The 22945-nt window shown below is 40.2% G+C and overlaps 2 protein-coding genes across 3 annotated transcripts in view; both read left to right on the top strand.

Annotated features, from left to right (window-relative positions):
* Positions 1-22945, top strand: part of LOC122805474 (dapper homolog 2-like) — a 214486-nt gene that overhangs the window by 68637 nt on the left and 122904 nt on the right. The window lies entirely within an intron of this gene.
* On the top strand, positions 573-7080 carry TTC9C (tetratricopeptide repeat domain 9C). Its single transcript, XM_044075428.1, has 2 exons — positions 573-758; positions 7073-7080. The coding sequence occupies exons 1-2, from the start codon at positions 590-592 to the stop codon at positions 7078-7080; spliced, it is 177 nt and encodes a 58-aa protein (XP_043931363.1). The 5' UTR covers positions 573-589.

The raw sequence follows: 22945 nt of genomic DNA, 5'->3' as shown, positions 1-22945 counted from the left end.
TGTATATACATATACACACACACACCTATATAATTGTGAAATTGTTTGTATTACCTGGAACTTTTCTCCCCGGGCCTCTGCTGAAAAAGGGCTTTAGCCAAGTCAGACACTCCCAGTCAACAAATGTAAAATAAATTAATAACTGAAATAAAATGTGTGTATGTACAGATTTACATACATATACTTACATACATGTGTATGTATATATATATATACACACAAGATTGCCTATTATTTTTTGTTACCAAATTTCACGACTGTGATCCTGTGATATAAATATGCATTCTTATGTACAGTACATGGTTTGCACCTTGTCTAGCTGCACTGTTTGCATGATTATGCAGCCATGGTATTCATGTAAATGTCAGTATTTGCATGAGCTTATCCATCTGCTTTACTTCTCTGTAACAAATGCTGGTTTTTGAATGTATTGTAGTGTAACAGAAGAGCTGTAGATTGTGGCTGAAAGACTGAAGGACCAGCCCACCTACATAGCTATCAGATAGAAGTAAATAAATACGCGCTGATTTTGTTTTACACTGATTGTCATTACGTTTGTGTGTATGTCTTCATAGCCTGCCTACTACAGATGGAGGAAGTGAATTATGAACGTGTGAAAGAATACAGCCTTAAGGTTCTGCAGATGCAACCAGAGAATGCCAAAGCACTGTATCGAGCAGGAGTTGCATTTCACCATCTGGGAGACTATGACCAGGCATTACATTTTCTAACCAAAGCAGCAAAGAAGCAGCCCAGTGGTAAGCCATGGTGTAATTTGTAGTGGTCCTGCTTAGTTATAACAGTGCCACTCTTTTCTTCACATTTAAATATTAGAATCTCCAGAGTCAGTACAGAGTCATTTGAAACATTTAATTTTGAATTTTGGGGTTTCAGGGATCCTTATCAAGTGTGCGAGTTTTTCATTGTTACTGGCAGGGATAATGTGAGCTGCTTCATTTAAGTACTCTAGGTTGGGGATTACCTGTTGTCTTCTGGAGACATGCCCACTTGCTCTTGTCATTTTTTTTTTCTTTCTCATGTACGTTTTATTTCTTAATCATTTTACTTCTTTGTGCCTTTAGTCTGGATACTGGATGGGTGGTGGTGCACCCTTGGCAGTATCTAGGTTAGCAAAATTTGTCTTCTGTTTTACACATAGACATGTTAAGATTTTTTTTCTCTTCTCAGAGTTGTGGGCTTGGTGTTGGGACCCGCTGATGCCAGGACTGACATTTGACATTCTTGTGCTGGGACCACGGATACTCATGCTCTCCATTTGTCTGAAGATGGTCCTGGCACTGTTCATTTTTACTGGTATTGTCTTGCCCAGCCTTAATGCATGCAGAATATACCTTACTGTAGCATATTCAAATCGAAAAGAGACTTGCATGTGCAGCCAGCTCCCCTGAAGCAAGTCTGACAACCCACTCATGGACATTCTTCTTTTGCTGTCCAACTGAAGTCGACCCTGGAATATTTGGATTGAAAACCATGTGAAAAAATACATAGAAATTGAGCATTTGGAGCCACTTGTGGTTTCCCCTGATGATCTGGAGGGAAGGAGTGTTTTGCTCGCTTTGGGTGATCATAAATTTGGAGAATTTCTCCAAGTGATATTCAACACATCTCTCCCCATCAGAAACACCAAGTGTGTCACTTTACCCCCCCCCCCCAATTCATTTTGTATTGCCCCACTTGTTTGTCTGCAGTCTTCAGTATGTCACAAAATTAACATGAGAGAGCCCAGCTACAGTGGCTTCTTTTGATGAAAAGGAGGACTGGATTTTCTGATAGTTAAGTGTACGTTTGAGCATTTCCCCATACCAAACCTTACTGTGTCTGCAGGGTAGATCACTGCAGTCTTGGTTTTCACCAGCCAAGAGCACTGCTGTCCATCATTCATATAGGTAGTCTTGTATTAGCAGGATTATTTTTGCATCCTCCACTTTGTCTCTGCAGGCAGTAAACTGTTGGACAAATGTCTTATAGATTCAGAAGGTTATGATTTTTAAAATGCATGTTGATGGAAGAGTTGCCAGATAGTCTAGTGAAGGACAGGATATGGATGTGAATAACTGCTTCTTTCAGTCCAGATAGTCTAGTGCCCCATGTTATTTACAATATGATAACAGCAGCATGATTTAACATTGCCATATATGAAGATTTATGCCTGTGTTGCTTGGGGTACCGAAGTGACTTTCTTTGGATGACATGGAAGACATGAAAGATGTAGGGCAGATGTTTGCTGTTAGTGTTGTTAAATTGCATCCTCCATGGCGTGACTTTGTTGGAACTCTGAAACCATCACTGATTGCTTTTTACTATGGTCTATAGCCGATGCAGTAGCAAGAGGGTGTTAGAAATGGTAAAATTCCACAGGAGATTTTTGACAAGGTTATGATCTCCGAATCTGAGACCTCATTGCTCACTAGGAGACTGTAGTCAGTTCCAGGGTGTATTGTTGCAGTCCTGACTCCTTGCCATGCTCCTCGACTATGGAGAGCGTGATGGGAGGTAATATTCTCCCCCAATGTGAAGAAACATTTGCAAGGATAAATGAACAAGGGAGACTATACACACATATATATATATATATATATATATATATATATATATATATATATATATATATATAGATATATATATATGTATATATATATATATATATATATACATACAGGGATTACACAGTACTTTGTATTTTCCCTCCTGTCTGAATTCCACCTCAGCCCATAGCAGCCATTCTACTTTATCAGAAACATTTGACAAGAAAGGAGATGTTAACATTTCCCAACAAACAAGCCATCCAAGGTACTCCACCATACTAGAAAACATACAGTGCTATTCCATATTCTTTTTGGGGAATAAGAAAATGAAGGGCTGCAGGACCATTCTAGATCTCAGCAGCAGTAGACTAGATTTGCTGTTTGGACTTTTAGGGTGCTTACTTCCTTGTTGAGATAGATGAGGAGTCAAAGAGGTTTCCATTATTTTGTGATGGAGCCGAGTCATTGTCTGTTCAACCTGCTTGGTCTTACCTAAGCGGTGCATGTCAGTATTTTTTAGGCTGTAAGAGCAAATAATTGAGTTACTAGTTCTTTGTACCAGTTTTTCTGGATGGTCTGGTTTACAGAAGGGAATTGCTTATCAAGCTGTTGTTGGAGTGACACTTGGCCACCTGAAATCTCATTTGCACCCAGTTCAAGCATTTTCGAGACTGCTTTTTGTTGAGTCTTCTTACATCAGGGACAAGAATCTGCCCTTCTGCAAGTGGTAGCTGCAGTACATTTAGTAATCTGTTTTCCAGTAGATATCTGCTCCTTGGCAGCTTCAGTTTTCATGATTCCTCATACCAGATTCTATATGAAAGTCCTTTGTGGGACACTAGTGGGTCTTGTTGCTTCCTCATGGTGAAACACCATTTTTGGGGAGGCAAGTTTTCTCATAGGCAGACCTCTTTTACCATCTTAAGCCTCACAAGTAGTTACTAAGTAAGTCTTTTCCAGAAAGATACTCCACTCTGCAACCTTTTGCCATGTCTGTTAAGAAACGGTCTTTCTTCTTTGGAGTAGTCCTTTGTGTGACACCTCTCCCTCTGTCCATCACAGTGTCCCAACTGGTTTTCCTGAGTCCTTCTCTGAGAGGTCAGGCCATTGATGCCATTACTCCTAGTGGCCAAATTGTGTCCTTTACAATTCCCCCTTTTTCTGTACTCTAAAAATAAGGTTCATTTCAAAAGCCAAGCCCCTCAGAACCCATGTTATTTTGATTTGCCTATGTAATGCCCATATAGACATGATTTATTGTTCTGCATTGTTTCCTGTTCCAGAAACCAGTCAGACTGCATGTCGTTAGGGTGATGCTATCTGTCTTCAGGTAGACTGTAGCCAAACCTGCATTTTCCTCAAGATTTTTCTTTTTGTGTAGCTATTTATTTATGCAGGCATCTTTGTTGATATGATTCTCTTGTTCTGATGATGGCCAAAGGACCAGGCTTATTCGAGATGGTAATTTTCATCATTAACTCCATTCAAAGACTAATTCAGTATATAACTCCAGCAGTACAATTATAGAACTTTCTTATCTGGACATGGCTCATTTCTTGATCTTAATTTTTTTATAATAAGCTTTTGGAGTTGGATCTACTGGAGACACTCACTATCCAACCTAATACCCTTCTCATGGGAGATTATTACACTTCTTTAGACTGGGAATCCTACATGACCTGAAATCTCCAGGCACAGAGATTCTTGGACCTTGTAAATACAAACACCTTGGCCAAACGGTGAATATGCTCAGTAGAGGCTCCAGCACCTCACACTCACAAAATATGGAATGCTGCACCACCCCCTTGTCTTGTCCTCCATAGTAAGGTCTGATCATAAAGCCGTCTACTTTTGAAATCAAAATAAACTCCGTTACCCAATTAATACCAGTAAGAGTTAGGAACTATTCCAATGTGAACTACATTTTATTAAGTGATGGTTTGTCCAACTTCAGTGCCTCTCCAAACCCTGCGAATTCAACAACTTATGCTGAAATGCTCTGTGAAACTTTGTATAACCATGTCAGCGGCTGCATAGAGGCTGCTGTACCTACCAGAAGTAAGCCCAGATCTAGCCCCAGAAACAAATCTCCCTGATGGCATCCCAGATTAAGCAGGATATAGAACAAAAGGAAAAAATGACAAAAATCATGAAGGGTTAATCCCATAAAAAATTTTTATCTAACTCAATAGGCAACCAAGAGGGCTGATTAAGTCAAACAAAGCTAGTTTTAGGTTGAGATAGCCTCCCAGGTGAAAGATAACTATAAAGCCTTTTTCAGCTATGTCAGAAACCTCAAGGGTAGCACATAGCAGTTTGTTGAACTGGTGGGTAATGGTGCCACTTTCACTAAGCCTAGTGATATAGGAAACCTGTTAGCAGACAAATTAATTTCCAGCTGTACCCCCCCTCCCCCATCACTTCCAACTATTCCCAAGAAATACCCTCAGATATAACCCCTGCAGCTCTAACTAGGGAGCATGCCATGGGCTGCGTTAGCTAAAGCCAAGAAAACAGCCTCAGTGGGCATCAGTAGCATCCTAGGATGCATCTTGAACAGTCTAAAATATGACTTTATCAAGACCACTGGAGTCACTATTTAACTATAATTTTAAAACAGGCTTTGTGTCCCGAGAATGGGGTACTAAGATATTCATGCCCCTTCATAAAGGATGATGTTTGACAGATTCTGAAAATTGCAGACCCATTAGTCTGACTAGGCTTATTTGCAAAGCCATGGAAAGAATACTCCTGGAAATTATCAACAAGGACATAGGAGACCCCCCAAGACACTGCATCCATCTCATTTTGGCTTTGTTAAATGAATATCCTGCTTGATGAATCTGGTGGACGACTTAGAAAATGCGACAAAGGCAATGGATGAGGGGAAACCAATGCACACTGCTACCTGGAGCTGGCTAAAGCATTTTATACAGTACCCCACTCCGGCATTGTTAATAAACTTAAGGAACTAGGCATAAACCCCTTTATAACACACTGGATAGCTAGTTGGCTTGGCTCATGGATAGAATCCAAGAGGTTAGGATCAATAAGGCCACTTCCACAAAGAGGCTGGTAACAAGTGGAGTCCCTAGGGGCTTTGTGAGGGACCTGCTCCTCTTTGATGTCCTGCTTGGAGGTCAAAGTCTAAAATGCTTTTGTCTGACCAAGTTTGCAGATGATTGCAAGCTTGGAGCAGTCATTGAATCCTTCCAAGATGACACCCTTCAGGAAGGTCTAACTCAGACAAACCTACAAATGCTTGGTGCCAAAGCGATGCTTAAAACTCATTACCTCTTGTCGGAGCTTTGGGATGAATGGCTAGTCTTAAAAAGACCCTTGTGATCGTTAGCCTAGTAAACACCGGTAAATACCAAGAAATATATTGTAGTATCTTATGGGAAGTTGGTCCCCCTAGCTAACTACACTCTTAATAAAACACCTCTAAAAGTTTCTTAACTAGTCCAGGATCTGGGACTTCCTGTAGATCATAACCTAGCATTCGACCAGCATGTGTCCAAGAAAGTAAGGAGATCCTTCTTTATTACTTAGCTTATTAGTAAGGACATGGCATCTAGGTTCAGAGAGGCCATCATATCACTGTATTGTGCCCTCATCAGGCTGGTCATAGAGTATAATGTGCCCTCTTGTATGCTCCTGACTGGATGCGTGGAGCTACTGGAACATCCACTAAGGTTCCTTCCAAAAAAGAATACAGGGAATAAATACATTATCCTATGCTGATTGCCTCAAAGTCCTGTCTGTCTCTTCAGTATCATACAGACTTCTGAGAGGTAAACTTTGTGTGGAGTGCAAGGCATCCCTGGACCCTGTTTTGATTAACTTTTTGCATATCTGCAAAACAAACGGTATCAGAATTACTAGATCAAAAGACCTCAATTTTGCCTGTGACATAAATAGGGCATGTTGGAGAAACGGATGTTTCTCAGGAAATTCCAGTTCTCTGGAACAGGCTCCCCATCCATGTGAAGCAGAGTTCCTCCTTAACCCTATATGGTTGGGTAAAAGGAAGTTCACTCCTGGTTTGTTGCCTATATCTCTGATGGACAGAAGCAGTCGGTAAATCATCCCTTATGTAAATCAAATTTGTGGGTCACATTTGGGTTGCATGGCTAGTCTTACAAGGGCCCTAGTCGTCATCAGCCTAGTATACTCCTATAAATATGAGTCATAAAGGAGAACTTTTCCATACTAACACAGCCAATGTTTAGATGCTGATTTTGTCATGAAAATGTTTCTCTTAATTTTACAAATGTCCATATCTCTCTTTTTCCAAAACTGACTGTGTCACATGATCTGAAAGCCATGTTGGTATGTCTTCCCCTTTTAGTTTTGAAAACAAAACTTGTTGCAAAAACAATACCAGTTAATTGCCATACATTTCTTTGATATATTTAGGTTGCTTTCTCCTCATGCTTGCTACATTCAGATTTCATATGGCCTGCTTCATGTAGCCCCCTTTTTTGTTCCCACTTTTTCTGTTTTTTTTTTTTTTTTTTTTTAAGTCCCTTGACTTGTTCAAACCTTAAAAACTTTGGGAATGTTAATCTATTGCAGCGAAAAGATATCCTTAGACTCGTATGCCTTTTCTGAGAAAACTGTGTTAGGGACTGTTCTGATCATTGTCAGTACATTCATAGTCTTTCCAGGCTTATATTTTTCAGTATGTTTTTATAGTGTTCCGTGTCTTTGAAAACTGTGGAAACTAGACAGTGTTAGCAGTACTTTTGTTCACACAGTCTTGAGGTCTCCAGATGCTAAGCAATTCTGTTATCCTTGATTTTCTGAGATATTTACAGAAATATGTAAAATTAGAAACATTGTACATGTATGCATGCTTAATAGGGTCGTGGATGACACCACTTCAAAGATTCAAGGTAAACTTTGGCATTTAAGGCTACACATGTATAGTCCCAAATTAAATTATTTATTAGGTTCATAGGTAGGTACTGGGCTATCTGCCCGAAGGCATATATTAGCCCAGCCATGTTGTGCGGTATTCACCGCCCCTTTGGTTAGTTCCCTAGGCCCTTGATCTAGCAGCTAGTACCCTTGGCCCCTATCTAGTAGATCTGTTGGTATGATCCTTGTGTGAGCTTTCTGTTACCCATCCACTCGTCAAGGTTCCTATTGAAGAGTGATAGTGAGGGGCTCTGTCTTACGTAGATCGGGACCTTGTTCTATAGCAAGGGAAGTCTTTGCGAAGGGAATCTATCCCTCCAGCATGTTCTGTTCATTGTTGTGTTGAGGTTTATATCCCTGGAGTGTGTAGTTAGAGTGGATTTGGTTTTGCTAAGATGGAGCATGTTCAACAGTTCTGGGTTGGACATGGCTCTGTATGTTAGACAGAGATCGCCTCTGAGATGGCGGTATGCAGGTATGCAACAGAGAAAAGCCTTAGTTTTTTCAATCGTGCTGCATAGGGCAACTGTTTGAGGCCAGTAATCCTCTTAGTGAGGTACCTCTGTGGTCTCTCCAGCTGCTGCAGATGCCTAGCCAGGTATATTCCAATTGGTGCATTGTACTCAATAATGGGTCTGATGAGGGAAGAGTAGAGGGGCACCACTACATCCTTTGATGCAAACCCTTTCGTGATCAGATGGGTCACATAGATGGATTTTCTAACCACCTTGGCAACATGGTTATCAAAGGAAAGCTGACTGTCTACTTGGGTCCCTAGATCCCTTATTACTACTTCAGATTTCAGGGGGTTACCTCCTTTGTGGTAGTTCGCGGGTACGCTGTTTTTTCCAAAGGGGATTACTATGCATTTTTTAGCATTTAGCTTGAGACCATGGCTTTGACACCATGTATCAATCTCATTAAGGCCCTTCTGGAGGATATCCATGTCGGTCGGAGACTCTATAATAGCACCCAGTTTGCAGTCGTCCACAAATTTGGTCAGCTACAGCCCTTCAGTGCTTGCCTACTTCTGAGAAGTATATGCCAAACAAGAGGGGCCCCAGGACAGAGCCCTGAGGCACACTGCTCATTACTGGTCTGGATTCAGACATAGATCCCCCTACCCTTACTTTGTGGGATCTGTCTGAGAACCAGTTTGCGATCCATTTTGTGACGTAAGGGTTTATGCCCAGTTTGGTGAGTTTATCAATAATACCCAAATGGGGAATGGTGTCAAATGCTTTAGCAAGGTCAAGGTAAGCCGTGTGTACCTCCTTTCCCTTATCTATATTTACTTATTATTTTACATTTGTTGACCAGGATAGTCCGACTGGATATATGTCCATTTTCAGCGGAGGTCTGGGGAGAAAAGCTCCAAGATAATACACATTGAACATTTAGTAAATGCTAGTTTTAAGCAGATTATAGTAATAAGCAATGCCAGCATTTAGCACATATAGTACTAACTTATTATAAAACACTTTACAACCATAACATTATTTTCAAAGTTATATATACATAACATTACATTCAGGTTTAAGACATGCTGAGCAGTAGTTATGCAATTGACCCTTCCTGAAATGGAGTGGTAGAAAAAAGTTAGTAGTATTTGAAGGTAAGGCACCTAATTACGTTTATTACATAATTACGTACATCAGCTGACCATGAGAATACAGAATACAGATGAATCATAGGATACAAGTACAACAGTAAGACATATCAAGTAAAGGAATCCAAGACCAATGACTATGCCCTAAGGATACAGGATAAAAGCTAACCCCTGTGTAGTTGTATAAATACTGTACAGTAGCAGCATGACGGGTATGATTGGTTATTGCATATGAACTAAAATTGTCACTCTTTATGTATTACATAAAGCAAGTAACAGGCATTTCCACTTGAATGTAAATATATAACTAAGTAAATAAATAAATATTGCACATTCCAAACAAAGTACTGTTAAGTTAATTTGTGGTGGAATCACTAAGGCTGGTGTCAGAGATAATAAGTCTAATCATGGTTGGGTAAAAGCTGTTAATGAATCCGAAGCTCCTACAGCGAATGCTGCGGTACCGCCTACCAGACGACAGTTGAGTAAACCAGCTTGTGTGCAGGGTGCGAGGAGTTAAGTTTTTTGTGGGCTCTTTTAAGGCTCCTTGCTGTGAATAGCTCTTAGATTAATGGTGAACTAGTGCCCATGATTTTCTCAGCAACTCTCACCACTCCCTGTAGTTTCTTCTTTTCAGCTACTGTACAGTTCCCAAACCGTACAGTGAAGTTAAGGTGCAAATGTTTTCAACAGGGAGGTTTTCTCCTTTGAGCATTAGCAGAAAGTAGAGACATTGATGGGCTTTTTTGACCAACTGACCAGTATTCACAGTCCAAGAGAGATCCACTGAAATGTATGCTCTCATAGTTTGTAATTCTAACCATTTCCACCTGTTGTCACCAAACACACTTGTTCCCAAAAGGAAATTTTATTGAGTGCTTTTGTCTCGTGTATATCAAAAGACTTCAACAGAATAAAACAAAATAGTAAAACCATACTATATAAAACACCATAAATTAATCGCATGATATAGGTCTACCAATAACGGTGTAAAATTAATTAAACAATTAAAAATACAAAACAGCAACTTTAAATTAGCACTTGATTCAAGTGTAGAATACTAAATGCATTAAGAACGTAGCCTAAGAAGGCTACTTATACTAAAGATGTCATTCAGCCCTGGAAAAACATGTGCATTTAACCTAATTTGCCAAAGAAGCTCTTGGAATTTTACCATATCAGCCCAAGTTTCCCTCCCCTAGGATATTTTCTAACCCCTTCAGTAACAAAAAAAATGAAACTGGTGGTTAGGGTAACGTTCAATATGTCTATATAGGGCATTGTTTATGTTCTTATTACGTATATCCCTAACATGTTCGTAGATTCTTTCTCTTAATTTACACAGTTTTCCCAACGTAAAAACTTCTACATTGGGAACAGGAAGCCACATAGACAATTCCACAGGTATTACAATTGAATGTACCTTTAGGTTTAATGGTCAAATGGTTGATCCTCACCTTGTCAGTCTCTGTTACATATGTACATTGTGTACAAAAAACACATTTTCTAGTACCTGTTCTCCCTTTTTCTGGCCAAACTTGATCCTTTCGTTCTAACAAATTTTTAATGGTAAACCCTCTCTTATACACAATCAAGGGTTTTATAACAAATTTTTGTAACAACCCCTCATGTCCAAATGCTAGCTTGCCAGTTCCTTGTAAGAATGTGGAAAACACCATTGGGATCAACTGTGTATCTAGTCACAAAGGAACAAAAATATTCTTTCTGTTGAATGTTCTGATTGATCACAGTATTATTAACTACAATGTTGTGTCTAGGTTTTAACAAAGGTGTAAATATCCCATGGTTCCTTTTATATACCACTTCAGTCCTAACCCCTTCAATGAACGTCACTGGGTATCCCATAGAAAGGAACATCTTGCTCAAAATGTCACACTGCTTAACAAAATCAGTTTCACTAGTAGCCATGCGTGCAATCCTCACAAATTTTCCTTTGACTGTGCTTTTTTAACATGATGTGTGTGATAGCTGTTGTTTTGAAGCAAGCAATCACTGTATGTAGATTCCTATAAACATCACTAGTATACTGTTGAAACTCCAAATCCTTGTGGATCTCAACATCCAAATAGTTGATCTTCATGTAATCATATGTATATGTAAATTTTAAAAAGCTGGTTGTATTTTTAATGTAGGTAATAAACACATGGAGGCTAGTTTAATTTCCTCCCATACAAAAAACAAATCATTCAAATATTGTAAATGTAACCCCCAATAGTCCTTGAATGTGGATGAAAATAAGAACTTCCTTTCCCACATCAACATGATAATGTTGGCAAAAATGGGGCACAAGCTGTCCCCATAGCCATCCCAGTTTTTTGCAAAAAATATTGTCCCTCAAAATATACAGAATTATTCCAAAGAATGATTTCCATAAAGTTCACTATAATGTAAACTTGGTCATTAGAAAACAATTTAGTGTCAAATAAAAATTCTTCAAACCACTCTAAACCAAGGGTGTGGGGTATAACATTAAATACATTTACATCAACCATCAAAAAATATACGTTATCCTTAAAACCTAGTTCATTTAATTTCTTGAGAAAATGCCAAGAGTCAATACAAATGTGAATTTCATCTTTCAAAATGGGTTTTAAGTGTTGATCTAAATAGTTACATAAGGAATTAACCTTAGACCCCCTAGCACTAACTATGGATCTCATCAGGGGAATTCCTTAGACCCCCTAGCACTAACTATGGATCTCATCAGGGGTCCCCCATGTGCTTATGAATTTTAAGAATGCAGAACATACTAGGTACACAAGGGTATCTAGTACTTAGAAATTCAGCATTGTCTTGTTCAAGTTGCCCTTGGTCAACCAAATCTTTTAATAATAAAAAAATTTTACAATATGCACTGTTGACCCAGTTAAGGCCGACTTCTTCATACAATTCCCCATTAAGTAAAAACACATTCATATGGTTGATGTAGTCTTCCCTAGACATTACGACTACCCCCCCCCCCCTTGTCAGGTTTCATGACTCTTATGGTTTTGTCTTTACAAAAATCCAGTAGTAATGCTCTTTCGTCAGTAGTGAGGTTGTCAATAACATCAGTATTCGTAACATTACACATGGATCTAAAATCATATTCACATTTTATCAAATAAAGTTAAGCAGCTAGCAACTGGGGGTTTAAATAAACGTTTTTTCTTTAGTGGGTTACTAGGCCTATTCTGTGTCCTATCGTCAAAAAGTAGTTTAAAATTCAAATTTCTGACAAATAGTTTTGGGTCAATAACTAATTCAATGACTTTAGAATGACTTTTAGGAACAAAGTTAAACCCTTTACTAAACAGTTCAGCTGTGTGCATATTAACTATATGAGAAGAAAAGTTATAAACACAAAAATTGCCTTTAGAGTTGTACAGAAGATTAGGCTAAGAAATGTCCATTTTATGGGCTTCAAAGGAAACTTCACTCAATGTTTGCAGCTTCGTCCACTCTGCATTAACCATTTGCAGCTTTGTCCACTCTGCATTAACCATTTGAGCGCAAAGGTTAGAATATTAACTGTGCACAAAAGTCCCCTCTGAAATTACAGACAGCATTTGAATACACAATGTCAGTGTTAAATGCTTCATAAGAAGCTTCACTTACAGTTCATATCTCTTGTTCCATCCCCTGTTGGTTTGTTGGTTGGAGTTGTAATTGGGTTTGCTGTAATTTGACTGGGGATGAAAGTTCTGCTGCTGTCTGTAGTTCACCACATGGCCCTGGTTCCGAATTCTCTCAGACCTCCTTGGTGGATCCTGCTCTATAGAGGCACGGTTACTGGAATAATTTGAAGGTTCGTCATTGGATGATTTGGTCCTGTTATTGGTTCCCGCATCGTCTGGGCGTGTCGATAGTGTAAAGGGAGGTTTTGGATAAGCAAAACCTTCACAAGAGGCTTTTAAGTCCCTTTGAAATTTGTTTTCCTTTCTTTTTTTGATTTTAACAATATTATCAACATTAGGGAAAATCTCATTATATAAATAAGCCGACCTTTCAAAAAGAAGGTCTTTGTGGATTTTTTTGTCCATCTTTGTAAGCTCTCGTTGTAGACCGTCGATAGTCAAAATTGTGCTTAATGAGTACTTCCATAAGTTCACAGCCTTGTTTATTAAATAAGGCTGTGAATTCACAATGCAAAACAGAGTCCAGTACCAACCCATTTGGGTATTTCCACAACCTAAGTCCCGTAGGCATCATTTGAGATTTTATACAGGACATAAAGTAGAGATTTGCCATTTGTAGTTTTACATTTAAGAAGTTTCTGTTCAAACAGCTGCAACGTCTCTTTAAGGGTATGAGTCTCATTAGAGACGATGGTGTTGAAATTAAAGTCTCTGTTAAACCATTCTTGAAAATTAACTGGCTGTCTTACAGAATTGATAGAATTAGAAGCACCTACTGAATTGTTACTTGAAGAAGGCACACCATTCCCCACTACGTTGTACCATTTAGAGGAAGCAGCCGAACCACAGGTAATGCTGCTTCTTTGGCCGTTCACATCAACTGCTTCTTGAAAAAGTTGCTGAATGAGTTGTGTCAACAACCCATTATCGTCCACTGGATCCTCCCCAAGGGTAACAGTCCGTGCTGGAGCTTCCATCAGGTCCCAAGGCACAAAAAACGAACCCAGAACCACAAAAGTCAAAAAAACAAAATGGAAAAGCGACTTTAGAACCAAAGGATGTTACCAAACACAGTAGTTCCCAAAAGGAAATTTTATTGAGCGCTTTTGTCTCGTGTATACCAAAAGACTTCATCAAAATAAAACAAAATAGTAAAACCATACTATATAAAGCACCACAAATTAATCACATGATATAGGTTTACTAATAACCGTGTAAAATTAAACAAAAATACAAACAACAACTTTAAATATGCACTTGATCCAAGTGTAGAATACTAAATGCAGTAAGAACATAGCCTAAGAAGGCTACTTATACTAAAGGTGTCATTCAGTCCTGGAAAAATATGTGCATTTAACCTAATTTGCTGAAGAAGCTCTTGGAATTCTACCATATCAGCCCAAGGTCCTCCCCTAGGTTCTTTTCTAACCCCTTCAGTAACAAAAAAACGAAACTGGTGGTTAGGTTAACGTTTAATATGTCTATATAGAGCATTGTTTATGTTCTTATTTATGTATATCCCTAACATGTTTGTAGATTCTTTCTCTTAATTTATGGACAGTTTTCCCAACGTAAAAGCTTATACATTGGGAACAGGTAGCCACATAGACAATCCCACAGGAATTACAATTGAATGTACCTTTAGGTTTAATGGTCAAATGGTTGATCCTTACCTTGTCAGACTCAGTTACACATGTACATTGTGTACAAAAAACACATTTTCTAGTACCTGTTCTCCCTTTTTCCGGCTAAACCTGATCCTTTTGTTCTAACAAATTTTTAATGGTAAACCCTCTCTTATAAGCAATCGAGGGTTTTATACCAAACTTTTCTAACAACCCCAAACCCAGTTACAACTCGAACCAACAGGGGATGAAATAAGAGATATTGGCTGTAAGTGAAGCTTCTTTTGAAGCATTTAACACTGACGCTGTATATTCAAACGCGGTCTACAATTTCAGAGGGGACTTTTGTGCACAGTTAATATGTGAAGATGGGATGGAACAGGGGAAATTGGTTACGAGTGAAGCTTCACATTAAATATCTAATGGGGACACTGTTTATTCTAACTTGTGTGCTCAAATGATTAATGCAGAGGGGACGGAGCTACCAACATTTACTGCAAGTGAAGCTTCTTTTGAAGCATTTAACACTGACATTGTGTATTCAAATGCTGCCTATAATTTTAGAGGGGATTTTTGTGCACATTTAATATGTGAAGAGGGGATCGAACAGGAGAAACTGGTTGTGAGTGAAATTTCACTTGAAATATCTGATATGGACACTGTTTATTCTAACTTTTGTGCTCAAATGGTTAATGCAGAGGGGATGGAGCTACAAACATTGAGTGAAGCTTCCTTTGAAGGTCATAAAACGGACATTGCTTACCCTAATCTTCTGTACAACACTAAAGGCGATTTTTGTGTTTTATAATTTTTCTTCTCATATAGTTAATATGATTACAGCTGAATTGTTTAGTAAAGGGTTTAGCTTTGTTCCTAACAGTCATTCTAAAGTCACTGAATTAGTTATTGACCTAAAACTATTTATCAGAAATATGAATTTTAAACTATTTTTTGATGATAGGACACAGAATAGGCCTAGTAACCCACTAAAGAAAAAAGTTTATTTAACTCCCCAATTGCTAGCTTCTTAACTTTATTTGATGAAATGTGTGAATTTGATTTTAGATCCATGTGTAATGTTACAAATACTGATGTTATTGACAATCTCACTACTGATGAAAGTGATTACTACTGGATTTTTGAAAAGACAAAGCCCATTAGAGTCATGAAACCTGACGAGTGGGGGTGGGGGGTAGTGGTAATAAGTACTAGACACCCTTGTGTACCTAGTATTTTCGGCATCCCTAAAATTCATAAGAACATGGGGGACCCTCTGAGGAGACCCATAGTTAGTGCTTAGGGGGTCTAAGGTTCATTCCTTATGTAACTATTTAGATCAACACTTAAAAAACATTTTGAAAGATGAAATTCACATTTGTATTGACTCTTGGCATTTTCTCAAGAAATTAAATTACCTAGGTTTTTAATGATAACATCTATGTTTTGATGGTTGATGTTGCAAATTTATTTAATGTTATACCCCACACCCTTGGTTTAGAGAGGTTTGAAGAATTTTTGTTTAACACTAAATTGTTCTCTAATGACCAAGTTTACATTATGGTGAACTTTATGGAATTCATTCTTTGGAATAATTTTGTATATTTTGAGGGACAGTATTTTTTTTGCAAAAAACTGGGGTGGCTATGGGGGCAGTTTGTGCACTCGTGTTTGCAAACATTATCATGTTGATGTGAGAAAAGTTAGTATTTTCATCCACATTCAAGGAATATTGGGGTTTATATTTACGATATTTGGATGATTTGTTTTTTGTATAGGATGGAAATGAAACTAGCCTCCATGAGTTTATTACCTACATTAACAATACCACCAGTTTTTTTTTAAATTTACATATACATGTGATTACACGAAGATCAACTATTTGGATGTTGAGATCCACAAGGATTTGGAGTATTAGCAGTATGCCAGCGATGTTTATAGGAAACCTGCATACAGTAATTGCTTTCTTCACTACAATAGCTGTCACCCACATCATGTTAACAAAGGTATAGCCAAAGGACAATTTGTGAGAATTGCACGTATGACTACTAGTGAAACTGATTGTCAAGCAGTGTGATATTTTGAGCAAGGTGTTCCTTTCTAGGGGATACCCAGTGACGTTCATTGAAGGGGTTAGGACTGAAGTATATAAAAGGAACCACAGCGTGTTTACACCTTTGTTAAAACCTAGCGACAACATTGTAGTTAATACTGTGATCAATCAGAACATTCAGCAGCAAGAATATTTTTGTTCCTTTGTGACTAGATGCACAGTTGATCATGAAAGTGTTTTCCACATTCTTACAAGGAACTGGCAGCTAGCATTAGGACATGAGGGGCTGTTAGAAAAATTTGGTATCAAACCCGTGATTGTGTATGAGAGGGTTTACCATTAAAAATTTGTTAGAACGAAAGGATCAAGTTTGGCCAGAAAAAGGGAGAACAGGTACTAGAAAATGTGTTTTTTGTACACAATGTACATATGAAACCGAGTCTGACAAGGTGAGGATCAACCATTTGACCATTAAACCTAAAGGTACATTCAATTGTAATTCCTGTGGGATTGTCTATGTGGCTACCTGTTCCCAATGTAGATGTTTTTACATTGGGAAAGCTGTTTGTAAATTAAGAGAGAGAATCTACGGACATGTTAGGGATATACGTAATAAGAACATAAACAATGCCCTATATAGACATATTGAACGTTGCCCTAACCACCAGTTTCATTTTTTAGTTGTTGAAGGGGTTAGAAAAGAACCTAGGGGAGGACCTTGGGCTGATATGGTAGAATTCCAAGAGCTTCTTTTGCAAATTAGGTTAAATGCACATGTTTTTCCAGGACTGAATGACACCTTTAGTATAAGTTGCCTTAGGCTACGTTCTTACTGTATTTAGCGTTCTACACTTGGATCAAGTGCAAGTTGCTGTTTGTATTTTTAATTGTTTAATTTTACACTGTCATTGGTAGACCTATATCATGTGATTAATTTGTGGTGTTTTTATATAGTATGGTTTTACTATTTTGTTTTATTCTGATGAAGTGTTTTGTTATACACGAGACAAAAGCGCTCAATAAAATGTCCTTTTGGGAACTACTGTGTTTGGTGACATCCTTTGGTTCTAAAGTCAGTTTTCCATTTTTTTTTTTTTTTTTTACTTTTGTGGTTCTCATTTCCACCTCTTAATCATTAATCTTGAGTGATAAGTGGGCAGTTGACATTTTCCTGAAATCAGTGATCGTTTTCTTTGTTTTATTGACGTTCAGATCTAGGTTGTTTCTCACACAGCAGTCGACCAGAGTTGACCTTGTCTCTCTATGCTCTTTCATCCTGTCCTTTGAGGCCCACGGCTGAGGTGCCATCTGCAAATTTGATATGATTGGAGCTGTGTTTTGCATAACAGTTGTGGGTAAGGCCAATGAGCAGCAGCAGGCTGATTACATATCCCTGAGGAACACTGATGTTGAGAATTATGCAACCGAAGGTGTTATTTCCTACTCATGTCCTCTGGGCTGTTGATCAAGAAATCTAAGATCCAGTTACAAAGATGCCTGTTAAATTCCAAGGTTGATTAGCTTATTGGTAGGTTGTATTGGAACCACAGTATTAAATTCCGAACTGAAGTCTGTGAACAGCAGTCTGACATAGTTTGATGTCCTTCTATTCATATGCTGCAATATTCATAATATGGGGGAGTCCACCTCTGGTGGACTTGTATGTCCGGCCAGTATACCAAAGTCTAAATGCTACTGCAAGGTATTTGCGATGGGGCACATCACTCGGTGTACGTCGACCATAAAGAGACGTCTAGTATAGTGCAGACATCAGCACGTACCTACCTCAACTTTCCTGCAGCCTGTCCAGCTGCCAGCTCCGGTCGTCGCTCGCCAGAGAACTCTCCTTTCTGCTTCAGAGAAGTACTCTGTAGGGGGGGGGGGGGTTCTTTCCTTTTGGCTACTGTTTTTTTTTCTTGGTAGTACATGTCAGCTAGGAAGAGCAAGTGTCAGTGTGGAAGGCAGATTCCACATAAAGACTGAAATGAGTTTTGCTTATTTTGCTTAGGCCAAGACCATGATCACACGTCCTGCAATATCTGCAAGGCCTTTGTTCCTGAAACCCTCCATAGCCACCTATTGTCTCTTAGGTTACATTTAGAGAATCAGTGCCTTAAGTGCTTAGCTCGAGACATGAGTCCGATTTCGGGCCCTTCAGAAGAGCTGCAACTCAAGAAGGCCAAGAAGCCTTGGCCTGATCCTACAGCTGATCCCCCTACTCTGGGTATCCCTCCTGAGGCTGATGAAGGCCTGCCCAGAGGCTGCTTCAGAATCTGCAGAGCCACCTTTGATGGGTACTTTGGTGGAAGCCATCAAGGAGTCTGTAAGCATGTCCCAGAGGGATTCACAGGAATCTGATTCGGGAGCCGGGGAGGGAACCACGGCTGGTTATCTCCGAAGACCTGTGTGGTAGGATGCAGATTATGGTACATGAGGATATTCTTATGGACGTCTTGGAATGCCTTCTGATGTCAGGCCCTTCTTCTTTCATCGCCTAGGTCCTGAGGCTCCAAAGAAGAAGCAACAAAAAACTAAACCCGTTTCCCTGGCTCCTCAGGACAAGGGTTCCTATCGGGCCTTTACCCAAGGTCTTTTTAATACTTTCATGGCTCTATTCCAGACATCAGTCTTCTCTCTTCTGTCACAGGCCCTTTCTTCTTCTACCCTTTTGAAGGCCTGCAGAGGATGTCTTCTTTGAGGAGGAAGATTCATCAGAGGATGAATCTCTTGCCTGTTCTACTCATATTGCTTCTTCTCTGGGTTATGCCTCCCTAGAGGAGGAATCTAATGGCACAGATTTCCCTGGGGAAGATATTGCCTTTGGAGAGACCATTTTGAAGATGAAGGACTTCTTTATGTAGGATTGTTGCCAGGTTTCTGAGATTCAAAAGTGGTACTACAACCTCCTACAGATTGAATCCCCTAATCCTTCAGTCGTCCCTCCAGTCCTACCGGCCTTCTTGGATGCCTTCACTGCTGCCTCTAACTGCCCAGATTCCCAACCTCCAGCCCCCATGCGCCCTGACAGATTTTGCAAGGTGCCTGAGGATGCCAAGTTCCTTTTTAAGGCACCCTCAGCTGACCCAGCTACTGTATCAGTGGCAGCAGATAAAGCTTCCAAACTTCTACCCTTCACATCCCTGCTTCCCTCTGATGACGAAAGCAAGGTTAGGAGAGGCTGGGGAAAAACTGTATACTTCTGCAACTTTGGCCTTTAGAGCAATGAATTATCAGACTCACATGGGCTAATATTCCCTGACTGTTATGGCCGATGCAGTGAAACTCCTGTCAGAGCTTCCAGATTCTCCCAATAAGGCCAAGCTTTCCAGCATCCTTAATTCCTGCTCCCATGTTACTAGGCACTTCATCAAATGCAGTTATGATGCAGTGGAGGCCTCAGCTAGGGCTGCAGCTACGGGATCTGTCCTGAGAAGGTATTCATGGCTGTGATTACAAACTTTACCAGATGATATCAAAGCTAAGCTCATGGATGCCTTTCTGGACGACAAGGCCTTTGGCACTGCAGCTGCAGAGTTTTTTTTAAACTCTTCAGGAAAAGGGGAAGGATCTCCAGGATTTAAAGCACATACTTGTCTCTCCTATTCCCCGCTTCCAGAGAAACTACCCAGCCAGAACCACCTTTGTTAGGAAGGCAACTAAATCTCTCCCACCAAAAGGTAAAAGGGATGCTAGGAGACCAGCTCCTTCTAAGTCTGCTATCTTCACTACTCAGAAACAGCCTTTTCAGGCCAAACCTGGTAGCCTATGACTAACAGGCCCCAGACCCATCTAGCCCCCCCTTTCTTTATACTTCTCTGTTTCCCTCCCAGATTGATAACAGATAGCCCAGGACTCTAGGGTCCTTTCCATCATCAACCAATGGTACTTCATGGTATGGGAAACCCATCTTACTTTCAAGGGAATCCCACAATCTCCTCAGGACCAAATGGCATTCTTTCCCTTAGTCCTCTCTTCTTTCTCAGGGCACTATCCAGGAGGTGCCATCCAATCAAAGGGAAAAGGATTTTGCTCCAGGATGTTTCTGGTCCCAAGAAAGGATGGCCTTGGCCCATCCTAGACCCTATCCCATTTAATCACCTTTCTGAAACTTCCCACCTTTCGCATGCTGAATCTTCCTACACTTCTCCCTCTGATTCTACTTCAGGCCTTCATGGTGTCACTGGACATAAAGGATGCCTACCTTCACATCCCCTGTTCACCAACAGGTCAGGAGATTCCTTCACTTTTCTGTGGCTTCCTCTCATTTTCAGTTCTGTGCTTTGCCCTTTGGTCTGTCTACGCCACTGAGGGTATTCACAAAATGTTTAGCCCCTGTTATAGCCTATTGCAGACTGCAGGGCATACAGATATTTCCATTCTTGGATTATCTGCTCCTCCAAACACCATCACCAGAAATATTCCTGGACAACCTTGCCTACACAATGTCTCTTCTTTGTGGGCTCTGATTTACTATCAACCTCCAAAAGTCTTCACTGACCCCCTCCCAGGATCATGTCAGGATCCTACACATCAGGAAGACGAGCAGAGTGATAGCTTGCTTACTCCCAGAAAAAATCTCGCCTCTCACCTCATATTTCCAGGACCTAATAACACTTCAATCCCTGACTACCATAGAGTTTCTGCACCTCCTGGGGTTCATGGCTGCAACTATTCCAATGCTTCCCTTTGCCAGGCTACACATGAAATTTCAGTGGTTCCTAAGAACAGTTTGGAAGCAACACTCCTCACCCTCTGGAATTTGTTGTTCCCCCTCCTACCCTGTTTGACAAAGGAGTTAGAGTGGTGGATTTTCCAGTTCGCTAGAAATCCAGGCCTGCCCCTTCAACCATTTCCACCCACCCAAGATCTGTACAGGGATATATCAGACACAGGATGGGGTGCAGCTCTAGGAAACTGGGAAGGTCAGGGATGTGTGATCCTCTCCTCAGTCAAAAGAACATATCAACATAAAGAAAATGAGAGCTTTGATTTTTGCCCTCAAAAATGTTCAAGTCCAGGATTTCATCAGGGGTCCTAAGGTGGTTCACAGACAGTACCACAGTCCTTTGTTACATCAACGAGCAGGGATGGACAAAGTCCTATATCCTCTGCAAACTGGCATTATATACGTGGAAGATAGCCCAGCAGACTCTGGTTTCACTCCAGGCTGTTTGCATTCCCTCAGTTCAGAATGTGATGGCAGATTCTCTAAGCAGGTCCATGACTCAATCCCACGAGTGGATGTTGAACAGGGATGTCTTCCTGTACCTTGTCCATCGATGGGGTATCCCTCAAATAGATCTTTTTGCTTCCCCCATGAACAGACAGCTTCCCAAATATTGTGCCAGTTTTCAACATCCTGGGGCATGGAAGGTGGATGCTCTATCCTTTCCATGGAAGGGGATGTTTCTTTACACGCCCCCACTCATTTAGAAGGTTCTTCTGAAAATTCAGCAAGAACAACTGAAAATCTTGCTGGTGACCCCCTTTTTGGCTAAGACAGCATTGGTTCCCCCTTCTTTTACATTTAGCCAAAGGCAATCATCACAAGTTACTCTTCAGGATGGACTGATTCACACAGGACAAGGGATCTCTAGTACATCCACCGATGTCGACCCTAAACTTGACTCTGTGAATGATAGGGCTTTGATTCCGTTTAGACACCTTTACACTGAGGACATGCTACAAGTTCTGCAGGAGGCCAGGAAACCCACTACTAGGAATCCTAGGTCTCCAAATGGAAGGGGTTTTCCTTCTGGTGTTTTAGAAAAAAATTTGCAACCATTGTCTGTAGAGGTACCAGTAGTTTTATCTTAACCTGTGTGAATTAATGAAGAGTGGCTTGTCATATTCCTCTGTCAAGGCACATCTGTCTGCCATTTCAGCATGCATACCTTTGACTCCTCCCTTGGCTTTCAGGTTGGAAGTTAAGCTGTTCCTAAAGTCCTGCACATTAGACCAACAAGGAAACCAGTGTGTCCTCCTTGGGATATCAGTTTTATCCTGGAAAAACTTACGCTAGCCCCCTTCGAACCAGCAGTGTCATCCTCCCTGCAACACTGCATATGGAAAACTGTTGTCCTAGTGGCTGTTACCTCTGTCAGAAGGGTTTCTGAGCTACAAGCCCTCATGGCCTCTTCTGCCTTCACTGTCTTTCATAGGGACAAGGTTTGTCTTCGGACTTAACCCATCCTTCATGCTCAAGGTGGTAAATGAGTTATCCCTGAATCAGGCTATCAATTTCCCTATTTTCTTCCCTTTTCCACAATCCTCCAGTGAGAGGATTCCCCACACCTTGGATGTTCACAGACAACTCGGGTACTATTTATGCAAAACCAAGCCCATCCGTAAGTCTGACAGATTGCTCGTCTCCTATCACCCAAGGGCCCTGTGCCAACCTATTTCCAAGCAAACTATCTCTTCTTGGATCTCTAAATCCATTTCTTTCTGCTACTCGGCCAATGGAAAGGATCTGTCTTCCCCTGTAAGGGCACAGTCTACTAGGGCTGTGTCCTCTTCTGGGGCCTTCTTTAAAGGTTTGGATACACCTTCTA

This window comes from Protopterus annectens, chromosome 6.part1, assembly GCF_019279795.1.
Source record: "Protopterus annectens isolate FY-2018-M chromosome 6.part1, PAN1.0, whole genome shotgun sequence".
In the NCBI taxonomy this organism is placed as follows: domain Eukaryota; kingdom Metazoa; phylum Chordata; order Ceratodontiformes; family Protopteridae; genus Protopterus; species Protopterus annectens.
Note: the sequence above shows the minus strand (reverse complement) of the source record. Positions and strands in the feature narration are given on the sequence as shown.